Genomic DNA, 12,417 nt, shown 5'->3' on the forward strand with positions numbered 1-12,417 from the left:
CCTCTCTGTTCATTCTAATGAAATGAGATCATGCGTATTTTAGATCTAAGGTTGACGTAACTAAGGTCGACATATTCAGTAAAACACCCAAAAGACTGTTGTTATTTTGCCCCTGACATGTAGCTAGCTTGAAGAGGGTGACAGCCCTGAAATGTTTTTAAAGAAAACCCAATAATTGAAATAAGGAAAATTACGGCTTCTTATGGATTATATTTAAAACCACTCTGAGAAATCTATCAATACTCTGACTTGGGTACGTAGAACAGTTAGTGGCAGCCTTGAGCGTAATTTTCGATTTGACTAACTCAACATGATAATACGAAACTTACATTCATTTCTATTAATAAAACTAATTGAAGAGGCTTTTATTTAGAAGGAACAGTTGAAAATAAAACTAACATCACAGGCAATCAGTTGTACAATTGCGACTTTAAAATCAGCTCTGGATGAAGTGAAAAACGAAAATTCATTTGGAATGTATTCATTTCAATCTCTACTGACTCAGAAAAGGATATAATTTTTTTCATTCTGTTAATGCAATAAGTTAAAAAAGTGTCTCGAAATATCGAGGTACATTTTGTTTTGGAAGCTTTTCACGAAAGATGGTAAGTGTCACGATTAGTAATTCATTGATACTAACTATTTAATCTGCTATCTTAACTGTTGTATTATCGATGCAGTTATCCTATTTGTGCCATGCAATTGCTGTCCATGTGGGGAAAATAAGTTTTTATTATTGTTAACAACGATGTTAATCGGCCAAAAATGTGAGTTTGTCATGCCAGGATTTTGTAACGGAAGTTTGCGTGACGAAGCCACCCACGCGATTTGCATCCTTTGTCAGACAACATTTCTCGGAAATCTGTCTAATTTACTTGATGCCCTTTGGATCAATCATGCTAGTTTTGTTTTGAGTGCGTCCAAACTTGATCTTGAGTCTTGTAACGGTTCAGTGTTCGGTAGCATCGGACAGGATTAGATATATCTTTGTTTTACCAGAGAACGCTAAGGTAACTGTGTCTCTCGCTGGATTTCACTAATGGAGAAACAAACCAAACACAGGAAAGGTTTCTAAGGTAATCGTTGAAAGAATGCGCCAAAACAGAAAGAGTTGTATAACGCAGATGGGAATACCAAGAAAAGGGCCCCTTGATCATAGATCGACCAACTAAAGTTGTAAAAACGAGCATAAAAAGGAAATTTATATTTTAATAAAGTAGAAAACTTGATGAACCAACCAAACAGTACAAGTCACAGATCATAGATAAAGGACAGCCTAGCTTCAGTCGTAAGAAAATTTCTTGCTTAATCCTAAACTAAACTGTGAAATGCCAGTTAAACTTAGTAGGTTCGTATAATTACGGATACAAATCAATCATCAAAATTTATCGATTGACTACACTTGAGCCTAATAAGGGTTCTGGTGAGTCTCGTCATCATAATGACAATTTATAATTAATTCCATTATTAAGGTTTTGTCTGAAACTGTTTCACGCTTGCTATAATAGATCGCTGATTGCAAATGAAATAATTCTGATCACCTAACAGTTTTTTTTCGCGAAATCACAATTTTAGAGAAAAAAAATGACTGTTAGAGTCCCCGATACAACAAAAGCATCAGCACAAAATTAGAGTCAAAAGTCATATTGGTTTTGGTCAGGGATGATTATTTTCAACTGCGTTAGAAAGTATTCAATTCTTCTTTATTCCAACTCACTGAAACGTCAGCTTCTAAATTCGCAGCTAAGTACAATTTCATCTCTGGCAACTACAGGGAATCAAAAGAGGATATCAAAATTAGTAAAGATAATTCACAGGATGTCTTATTTTTGCCCGTGGAGAAAAGGTTAAGGCGAGGAAATAATGATCTTGACAATGATTTCAGATATTCCAATTCGATTTATAAACCATTCTTTCCCCCACCCTACTAGACAATGTTACACCCCAGCTGCGTAGTAAGACTGATAGAGATAACTCAACTTTTTTCGTAGGCTGAGAGGGGGAGGAGCGGGGAGGGGAGGCGGAGTCCGACGCCAGCAAGTAAGAAAACTTTGAAGCAAGCTACGACCCAAACTGCTCATTGAAGGCTCGTATGGGACAAATATCCTGCATGTTAAGTTCTGCGTGGATCGCAAGCAGTGTTGTCGAAAGCGCCGTGTGCAGTAACCGGATTAAGAGAGTCGGTGAATTCTCTCTTAATCTACCACACTCATGCAGGTATTCTCTTCACCCTCAAGAAAGGTGTTTCACAGCTTTCCTCGATTTCTTTGTCGCATGTGCAATGGCGTTCAAACGATTACACAGAAAGATTAAAGGGGAAGTAAGGAATGCATGCGGTGTTTAGGTATTTTAGGAATAGTGACGTACCTCGTCTACAATGCAAGGCTCTAGGGGATTGTGTAAAATCTACTGCCGTGGTCAGAAGCTGTATCTTCTCTGTTTCTTATCAGTGGAGTTTTCTCATCTGACCGATCATCTTGTACTGCGGGGCTCTGCTCAATTAAACGGGAAGGCGATATACATGATACACCCTGTGGCTTAGGGACATGATGTTCCCTTCTCTCATGGCGATACCGCTGTAGTAGGCGCATTAAATAAAAGATGTAGGGAACCAAAGCCATCACCAGTGGGACGTATGCCAAAATCCTAACCCAATACTGCAGACTAAGTTTAGTGGTTTCGGATACTTCAGTGTCGGTGGGAAGACTGAAAACTGCAATGGCACTCAGCGTCACTAAGATCACTAGGTCGGACTCGTAGATGTACAGGTTTTCCATCTCTTGACCAGCATTTCTTTGACGTCCTTTCTCTTCTTCTTGGCGACCAGGCCTCTCTGCCTCTTCTCCTTCATTGTTACGCGCAGTGCGATGATTTGCTGCCTGTTTGGAACTTCTTGTCGAAGCGCTTCTTGGATTTTTTTCTCCTTCGGTCTCAATTTGTTCTTCTTTTACTTCGTCGCCATCCACACCTACACGAGTTAGTTCTTGTGGAGGGGCTGGTGTTTCATTGACGTTCAGACTTGCTATTTTAGATACTTGCCTTCCTTCTGTAAAGTTACCACTCTGAGTTGTCGCTCGTGGAGCCTCGTTTCCATTGCCACCATGGTTCCTTTCTATATAAGGTCTCACAGTTGCGACGGCAAACATGAATAGACTGCAAAAGAATTGCAACAAAGAGGCTCTCAAAGAACTATTAGGTGCAAAAGTACCTATAAGTAACAGCACCAGTCGACACACAAGGTAGTAAGCCACAAAAGAGCGATATCCAGGCTTAAAACAAGCATGAAGAGTTTGAAGTCGTAAGTTTGATTTCTCCGGATGGATTGCAAGTCTCAGCGGGATGTAAATGACGAACAGCAGAAGGAAAATAGCACCGATTATGAATATACCGTGCAAAACGCTGTCAAAGAATTCAACATTACCATCATCAAACAACACCCACCGCCCACCAACCTTCACGAAATGCAAGAGACGCAGTGCAATGTTGGCCATGTCGGCATAGCACAACACTACGATGGTGAAGAAGGCATGGTCGAATCCATTCTCTATACGTGCTTTGAATGAAGCAGAAAAGAACTCCAGCCAGCTCACAACTGCGTTTCGACAGAAACAACCACAACGACAACGCTCTCTGTCGTTCAGTCTATCAACTAGCCAGTCCAACCCCCTGCTCCAGGTTTTAATCAACACCCGTCTTAACAAAGGCAATATCAGAAGTATTTCAGCGATTGGAAAGAGAGCCCATATGGCCAGCTTGTCAACATTGCTTAAACCAGCCGCGAAACAAACGCCACGTCCACCTCCAAGTTGAAAGTTAGTCAGTCCGATGAGAAATTCAATAAAAGGATCGAAAGTAAATCCATCTGGGATTAGTATTTTCATGATTTGGTATGAGTACAAACAAGCATTCAGGTGTCCCCCTGACAGATTCGGATTAACCAACAACACGAAGCAAGTAACTACAATTAGGGTTATTGCATAGACAATAATCATCCATAGCCATTTATCAGTGCAATCGGATGAGCATTGTTCGCTCACAAACATGATACTGTAACCATGCTTGCATTGGCCACAAAGTACACTCGCCTGGTTTCTGCCCTTTTTGCACACTCTTCCGTTGTACTTGTACTCAGAAGGAAATATGGACTTGTGAGTGGTACAGTATCCATCTGGGCAGAGATGTGTTGTGAATGTATGGTTCACTTTCCCAGCCCAATATCCTCCCTTCAGATAAACAGTCTTTTTATCATTTAAGTCACACCGTGCTATTCCTGGAGATTTCATGCAAACGCAATTCTGAACGGAACTGTTATAAATGAAGCCTGCGTGGCAATTCTGCAAAGAGACGTTTACGATTTTAACGTGCAATAATTCCTCTCCCATGTATTGTAGAACCACCGTGAAAACACTCTTTGGCTTTCCAGTCAGACTTAGAGAAGATATTTGTCCGTCAGCTAGAAAGACCGTGGAGGTAGTTACAAGTTTAACTGGTAGTGTATTTTCAAGAACATCGATATCAATGTCCACAATTCCAACGACGGTGTTCCCTATCTCGTCGACCAACTCGACTGTTGCGTTGAATACTTCTCCTGGAGCAACTTCCCAATCTTTCTTATCAAAATGTATTTCTACAGCATCAGTTGTTACTTCGTTCTTTCTCGAGGAAATCTTACCATCTAAAGTTTTGAAATGGATGAATTTCCATTTCAGCACTGTGTTGTCTTGCCGAGACTCACCAGGCCGCCGACAGTTCCGTAGAGTTGTTGCGTATATCGAGTTTTTTTTTTTTTGTCCTTTTTTATCGTCAACTGCTTCATTGCCTTGAAAAATTACAGAAATATTCCAGTATCGAAAGTCTTGTGTGTTTTCGTATCCGAAAAAGCAATTCTGAAAGTTAACACCAGTTGCGTTGAAAGCCACCATTGGAGATCCAGCAGTTTCAATGTACATTGCTCCTCCTTTGTGGTCACACGAATTGTTGTAAAAAGATAAGGTCGAATTCTTCTGAAAAATAATTTTTGAATAGCCACGCATTGCCAAGGCCCCTCCTCTGTAACCATGATTATTGATAAAATTGACATGATCGCTTATCTTTGTCACCGACCCATCTAAGGACAATGCCGTGTACGTATTGTTTATAAACAAAGTTTTCCCTTGGAAGTTAAGGGCCACCCCATCACTGTACAACGCGCCTTCTCCTATCTTAACGCCTTCCTTTATAAGGACAACTTGGTTCCCTTTCAACTCGCAGTCTTTGAACTTGATCGAGAATGGAACTCCTGATTCCTGATCTCTGTCAAGCATGACCGCTATTGCGGATCCTACTGTTGCTTGGTTGTCACGCCAGATACAAACATTGAACTCCCCCATGAATCGAGTCTCCGTATTGGAAGAGTCCCATATAGATCTTCCATACAGTGACACACCACCGCCCCAAATAGCTGTGTTGTTTGTGAATGTACAGTTCTTATCAAAGATAAATGTATTCATGGTGTCCATTGCAGTCCGTGTTTGTAAATTGCCAATTCGAACTCCCCCGCCGGTGAGTCTCGCAGAATTGTCACGAAATGAAGTGTTCGTTATCATGAAACGATTCCTTTTCACCTGATCTCTTATTTCGACGTTAAGAGCTCCTCCCCATATTGCCTGATTACTAGTAAATGAGCAAGACTGAATTTGAATACTGCAGTTGCTGGCATTGCCTTTGAAATTTATCGCCAATCCTGCACCTAAGCTAAATTCTGATCGACCGGGATCCTTCTTCTGATCATAGATACTACTAATATTCCATCCGATCGCCTCATTTCCGAGAAATGTGCAGCTCGAGAAGATGTACCTGTTGTTGTGTTGGAACGAGTCGTGTTGGCCTCGTGTGACATTAAAGACGGTGTCATTTTCGTACACGCTAAGAGTCAAAATAACCCCACCTCCTGAAAGCACATATCCATCTCCAATGAATGGGACTTGTGGCGGTCCGTTTGAGTTATTATAGTTTGCGCCTTTATTGTCGGTAAATGCGCACTTCGTTAAGTTCAAAATGCCTCCAACATTAAAGAAGTTTATTCCAACCCCTGGCGTGTTTGATACCTCAACATTGGTGAACTGCGCGTTTCTACAATATCGAAAGTCTAATACGGTCCTAAACAGAACACCTCGGTTACCAGGTCCTATAGGGGCCGACTTGTTTGCTCCTGCGGTACTTTCTCGCCATCCGCCACATCTATGCAGCTGTATTCTTTCGAAAGTAATATTTTCACAAAGAACGAACGAAATGCTTACTTCTGGCTTGCAAGTAATTCTTACCTTGCCTGATCCTAAGTTCTCGTCGCCAACAAGAGCGAAGGTATCCACGTTAGTGAAGTTGAAGCTCTTTGCCATGGTGTAATTTCCGCTTTTTACGTTGATTAACGTTGAATCAGCACCGCCAGATAAAGCTACGCCGAAAGCTTTGTCGATGGACTTGCAAGGCTGATCGCGTGCACCGCAGCTCAACGAGTCGTTACCATTCGGTGAGACGAAAATTTCTTTACTCCACGCTGCCGCTGAAGGCAGGAGAAGGAAGAAACATAGAAAGAGACAGTTCATACTAAAGGAACCCTTCATTTTCCACTCTTTGTCAGAAATGAAGATTTAAATGTTACACGAACTTTGCACCATTCAGTTCTTAGAAACCTGTCTAGACAGCTTAGAGGCGGAGCGTAAAAGGTCACGGTACAGAAGAGCAAAGACATTTCAAATTCGGCATTTGTAATCCGTTCTAATCTTTTCTAGCTTTGTTCCTTATTTTTATAACTATTTCTGCCTTTTTGGTGTTCAAATACCCTCATAATCCAACATTAAACTGCTCCTTTATAATAACTGAACAACCTGTAACGTACAAGCATACAGTTCAAGTATTGTGACAATAGCTCCTAATAATATAGGCCATCCTAATACTAAGGCCGGAAGTCGTGATGCTGATACGCGAAAGAAACGCAGGATGTGAAGTGGACACTGAAAAGGTGCTGAACCTTAGTAAACTAGAAATGACAGGTTGAATTCATTGTTATTTACACTCAGTTAAATCTGTTATCTACATATTCGTCTCTATCTTTTATGTATTTTTTAAGTTTACGACCCGATTTAATAATCTGTCACGTAGAATGATTGGACAGCTGCCGTATATTTGTGGTTCAAAGCTCTCACTTCTAGGAAATGAATGTTGTTGACAAGCCTTGATCTTTGTATGTGCTTCAAAGTGATAAAGATCTTGATGTGCTACGGTTAACTGATTTTGTTGAGAAATTTACGTCTCACCGTACTATTGGGTTTGCCTTTTAAAATTTCCTCAAAATAACCTGTATCCTCTCTGTTCATTCTAATGACTTCCATTGTATGTCACACAATATTTCTCGGAAATCTGTTAATATTTACTTTGTGCTGTTCGAATTAGTCGTGCTACTTTTAACGATGGAAGCGCTAAGTTCTGGCCTGTATTTCTTGATCTGGAGTTTTTTAACGGTTCGATGTTCGATGGCATCGGACAGGATTAGCAATATCTTTGTTTCACCAGAAGGCATGGACGTTAAAATTTGTGGAAAGGAGAGTCAACCGTGTCTATCGCTGGATTTCGCCATCTCAATCGCACGTGAAAGTGGAGCAAACTCAACACAGATAAAAGCAGCAGAAGGAAACTACACCCTGACAAAGAGTTACAGATTTACAAATGTGGAGAACTTCGGTATGGTAGGGCAGGGTTCGACTCCAAAAGATGTACAAATCACTTGTAAATCAAATGTGAGCTTGTCTTTTGTTCTGAGCGAAAATATATTTTTCGAAGGAATCATGTTGCAGAATTGTGGAGGTTGGCAAAAGAGCGCAGTTAGAGCAAAGAAGCCTTATAGCGGACTCGATGGAGTAAATTTCAAAACAGCCCTAGATTTCAGATATTGCAAGAACATACGCTTCTACGGCGTCGAAATTTTGTCTTCATCGGGCCTCGCTGTCAACTGTTATGACTGTGGAGGCGTAGTAAACTTCACAAACAGCGCGTTTACGGAAAATACTGCGCGCTACAGTAACGCAACGCAAAGAAATTTAAGTCGCAGTATCGAAGACAACTTCTTTGGAAATCAAAGTAAAAATTACGTGTTCTCTGGAGGTGGTGTTTATTTAGGCTTGGATCCGTACGGTTCCAATACAGTCCAAGTCTCGCCAAGTAAACACGATTCATACCAACATAACAATACATACATTTTTCAAAATTGCCGTTTTCTCGGAAACGAAGCCTTGTGGCGTAATAAAAGTAAACAAAATGACTTTGTTGACACACCAGAGCTTCCGTTCAGTCGAGGAGGCGGTTTGGCAATTTACTTTCGATCGAATGCTAGTGGATGCCTAGTTGACGTAGAATCCTGTGCTTTCATCAGAAATCGTGCGGACTGGGGAGGAGGTCTCATGCTCGAAATGAAAGAAGAGAGCAGAAGGAATTTATTCACAATGGCAAACACCATTTTTGACAGCAATGAAGGACGTATGGCCGGTGGAGGTATTCGAATCGGAAACTTTATCAAGGGAAGCGGACGCGGTCTCAATACATTTTCTGTAATCAACTGCTCGTTCGTGAGAAACGAGGCTACATGGGGAGGAGGGGCATCGATCTTTGGAACGACCATTCCTGACACAACCGCGTATGACTTAACCCAGTTCTACTTCAACGAGTGTCACTGGAGTGAGAACACTGGAACAGTTGGAGCTGCCATGGCTTCTTTTCTCTCCAATCAGAACGAAGATCAAATCGGACCTGAAATTCCTTACCAGGTAACCTTGAATTTCTCAACGTTTCAGGGTAATCGAGTGATACGTAAAGAACAACTGGTGACCATTGGAGAAGGTGCACTTTTCAGTATACAAGTGCCTCTGATATTCCAAGGAAATGTGACATTCTTTAACAACACCAACTCGGCCATGGCCCTTGATGGTTCCACTATGAAAATATTCGGGAACGTACACTTCATCAACAACACAGGATTTAGAGGCGGTGCAATAGCTATGTACGGACGTTCGAGGATTGTTTTTAACAAAAATTCTTACCTGCTCTTTGACGGTAACAAGTGCGACGACAGAGGTGGGGCTTTGTACATCTTCGCCCCCGGACCACCACTTGTTGGTTTCAATGCAACTGGTATAAATACGCACATTTGTTTCTTCGGGTACTCGGATGATTCTGACTTCGATTACTGGGAAACGAGGGTTGTCTTCCAGGGCAACAAAGCAGCGTTTGCAGGGAATTCAGTTTACGCCACCACGCTAAAGAACTGTCGACGACCAGGTGAACCGCGTCTAAACAACTCCGTTTTGCAGTGGAAATTTGTGGAATTCAGGAGCGCCGATGGACAGAAAACCTTCCTAACAAAGGAGGTCACCACTGAACCAGTTAAAATAGAGTTTGACAGAAAGGACTGGTCGGTGGCCCCGAGTGAGGTTTTTAATGCCTCTTTATCATTGCTCGACGAGATTGGTAACTCCGTCGTTGGTAGCATCAATGTAAAAGTAATTCCTCTTCAGGATCAATCCTCGGTTCATTTGGACGCGTCTTCGCCCTTATTCATCGCTAATAGAAGTGTTTCCAACGTTAAACTGACTGGGAAAGCTGGAGAAAAGTTTTCGGTGAAACTGTGGTACATGGGGAGAGGACTATTAACTAAAACGATATTTAACTTATCACTTAAACCGTGTAATCCAGGATTCATGGCAAAGGAGAATACTTGCGTTTGCAAGGATACCACCGATGCTGGTGTATCCAGTTGTGAGTCGGACGGGAAGACATTCTATCTTAAATATGGATACTGGGCAGGACTAGTCAATGAAGCATTTGTAACTCATTTCTGTCCTAATGGATACTGTAACATAAGTGATCATCCTTCGACCGAACAGAAATATGATTCCGGGAAACTTTGCAATGAGAACAGAAATCAGAGTAGCGTGCTTTGTGGCGAGTGTAAAGCGAACTATGGCGTGCTATTCGGAGGGGAACACTGTTCTAACACTTGTTCCAACTGGTATTTGTTGCTGCTGATTTTGTACGGAGTGATCCTGTTGATTGTCGTCATGGGTGTCATGTTGATCAACCTCGATTTCTTCACTGGATATTTGAACGCATGGGTGTATTCCTACCAAGTCATGAACGTTATTACCCCTAGTGGCTTCCAGTTCGACCCTTTCATCGAGTTTCTCATCGGTCTGGGAAACTTCCAATTCAAAATAGGCTCTGCTCGGTCTGGTGGGATTTGCTTTGCCGCTGGTCTAGACGATGCAGACAAATTGGCCATTATGTACGCGCTACCAACGTTCGTCTTGGTTCTAGTAATGCTGTTAGCTAGGGCTGTAGGTAACCATCCCAACTGGTGGTTCAGCAAACGTGTCAGAGCCGCTCCTTTCCGAGCGTTTTGTACCATTTTTGTGCTCTGCTACACTGACATCACCAGAATCTCACTGCGAATCCTACATTTTGCAAAATTTGGGTCCACCTACGTGATGTACGCAAATGGCAACATTGGGTACTTCTCAGGAAAACATATTGCCTATGGTGTTTTAGCAATCCTATACATTCTGATCGTGGTAATTCCATTTCCGACGATCCTCTTGTTTCGCAGTTACCTCACTCGAAAACTGCTTTTTGTGGTGAATCTAAATCGATGGAAGCCGATATTCGATGCCCTTCAGAGCTGCTTCAAGGACCAGTACCGTTGGTGTGCTGCCTTTTACTTTCTATGCCGATTTATACTACTGGCGATCAGCACTCTTGCGCCCTCAGGAGCTGTTAAGAGAGCCATGTTGGAAACTGCCTGTGTCCTCATCCTCCTGATCTTTGCGTTCTTGAGGCCCTACAAGGAAGCTGCTGATGTCAAGGAAGACGAAGAAAGCTACGAGTGGATCAACAAATCAGACGTGGCACTACTGACAACACTTTCGCTGATCGCCATTTTCAGTTCTGCCATTGATCCTAGCCTGTCGAATAAGACCAGGGCCGGTTTGAGAGTATTTGTCGACGTGTTGGCCTATGTTCCTTTGCTGGTCCTTGGCGTGGTAACGTACAGAACCGTGAGCAGATGGCGCCAAAAGAAGACTCTGAGAAACGAATTACGCGAACCAGAGCTCTCCGTGACAGACATGTCGGATGACACAACTGTAGCTGACAACCAACCTGTGTAAATCCTTTCATATTGAGTAGCAATGTGCGAGAGAAGAACCCTTGATGACAATTTTAAAACCTTTGTGAGTTTGGACATGAGATAATCTTGATATCTGTGACTGTTCTGGACTGAGCTGAGAAGTACTTTTGTTAGCTTAAGTTGAACGATACCCTGCTGATCTGATGAAAGACCACACAGACTTAAATTTGTCGAGCTACGAAACAGTCATTTAGTCATTTAGTGTCAGCTTTGGTCTTTGAATGGTTAAAGATCTCGTGTATCTTCGAAAAAGTTTTGCCATATAACGTTGTGATTTTCGAGACTTGTATTCCTCACGATGAAGCAAATTTTGATTAAGTGGAATGAAAGAGAGCTGTAAGCAATTTTTTTTTTGATTAGATCAATAATTCACTGCCAGAACTCCTTAATCCACACTTTCAGTTAACTCAGTAAAGTCATCGACATATAATCATTTGATGTAACCTTGCTAACGTTTAATAGGCAGGTTTTAAAGTTATGTTTTCGAATATCACAAAAATATTCAAAACGAAATACGTTAACCGCCAGATATGAGCAATCAATTGTTGTGATTAGGTAAAATTGTGCAACTCTATCAAAAACAATAAATTAGAATTTTAAAGTCACTCTTCGGTGTAGGAATGTATTTTGGAAAAAACGGCGGAATCTTATTCGCACCACTCCTCCCTCACCTTTACAAATCCCTTCCACTAACTCACGCACCCTTTGCTGTTTACAAGCAGATTTCTCATGCTCCATTAGGTTGTATTTGTTTCCTGGCGATGTTGGGGCTTAGGTCAGGTCTAAACATTTCCAGAAACATTTTATTGGTTAGTTCGTAAATGAAAACTGAACAGATTTGAATCTTGTGAAGGATAGTCATGGACCTGTCACGTATAACATCTCGGACATCAGAGTTTTATTCCAATTTTTATTTTTATAGTAACAGTGAAAGCCAATTATGCGAAAACAGGATTCTCTTGAGATGCAACATGATTTAATTTGTTGAGATGACAGTAAATTTCTCTCGTCGAAAACAGCAGACCATGCTGCCGCTTTTGTAACTAGGAGATTTATTTTAGACGTATACGCGAACATTTTCCGACTTACAATAACTCTTATTCTCACAATAAAAAGGGGAAACTAAACTGCTTCGAGCCAACTTTAATAAGTTGTCTTTCAGCTCCCTTTCCACTTCAGAAGGCTTTTGATTTGCATTATAAAAA

At 41.5% G+C, this 12,417-nt stretch overlaps 2 protein-coding genes across 2 annotated transcripts; one reads left to right on the forward strand and one right to left on the reverse strand.

The window, feature by feature from the left end:
* Positions 1–1,191: 1,191 nt before the first annotated feature.
* On the reverse strand, positions 1,192–6,686 carry LOC113677896 (uncharacterized). The gene is made up of 2 exons (XM_027194751.2): positions 2,368–6,686; positions 1,192–1,768 (listed from the first exon to the last, which is right to left on the reverse strand). The coding sequence occupies exon 1, from the start codon at positions 6,600–6,602 to the stop codon at positions 2,388–2,390; it is 4,215 nt and encodes a 1,404-aa protein (XP_027050552.2). The 5' UTR covers positions 6,603–6,686; the 3' UTR covers positions 1,192–1,768; positions 2,368–2,387.
* Positions 6,687–7,239: 553 nt separating this feature from the next.
* Positions 7,240–11,817, forward strand: LOC113677895 (uncharacterized). The gene has a single exon (XM_027194750.2). The coding sequence runs from the start codon at positions 7,374–7,376 to the stop codon at positions 11,190–11,192; it is 3,819 nt and encodes a 1,272-aa protein (XP_027050551.2). The 5' UTR covers positions 7,240–7,373; the 3' UTR covers positions 11,193–11,817.
* Positions 11,818–12,417: the final 600 nt, after the last annotated feature.

The sequence above is a fragment of the Pocillopora damicornis genome, chromosome 13, assembly GCF_964200805.1.
Source record: "Pocillopora damicornis chromosome 13, jaPocDami1.2, whole genome shotgun sequence".
Taxonomy (NCBI): domain Eukaryota; kingdom Metazoa; phylum Cnidaria; class Anthozoa; order Scleractinia; family Pocilloporidae; genus Pocillopora; species Pocillopora damicornis.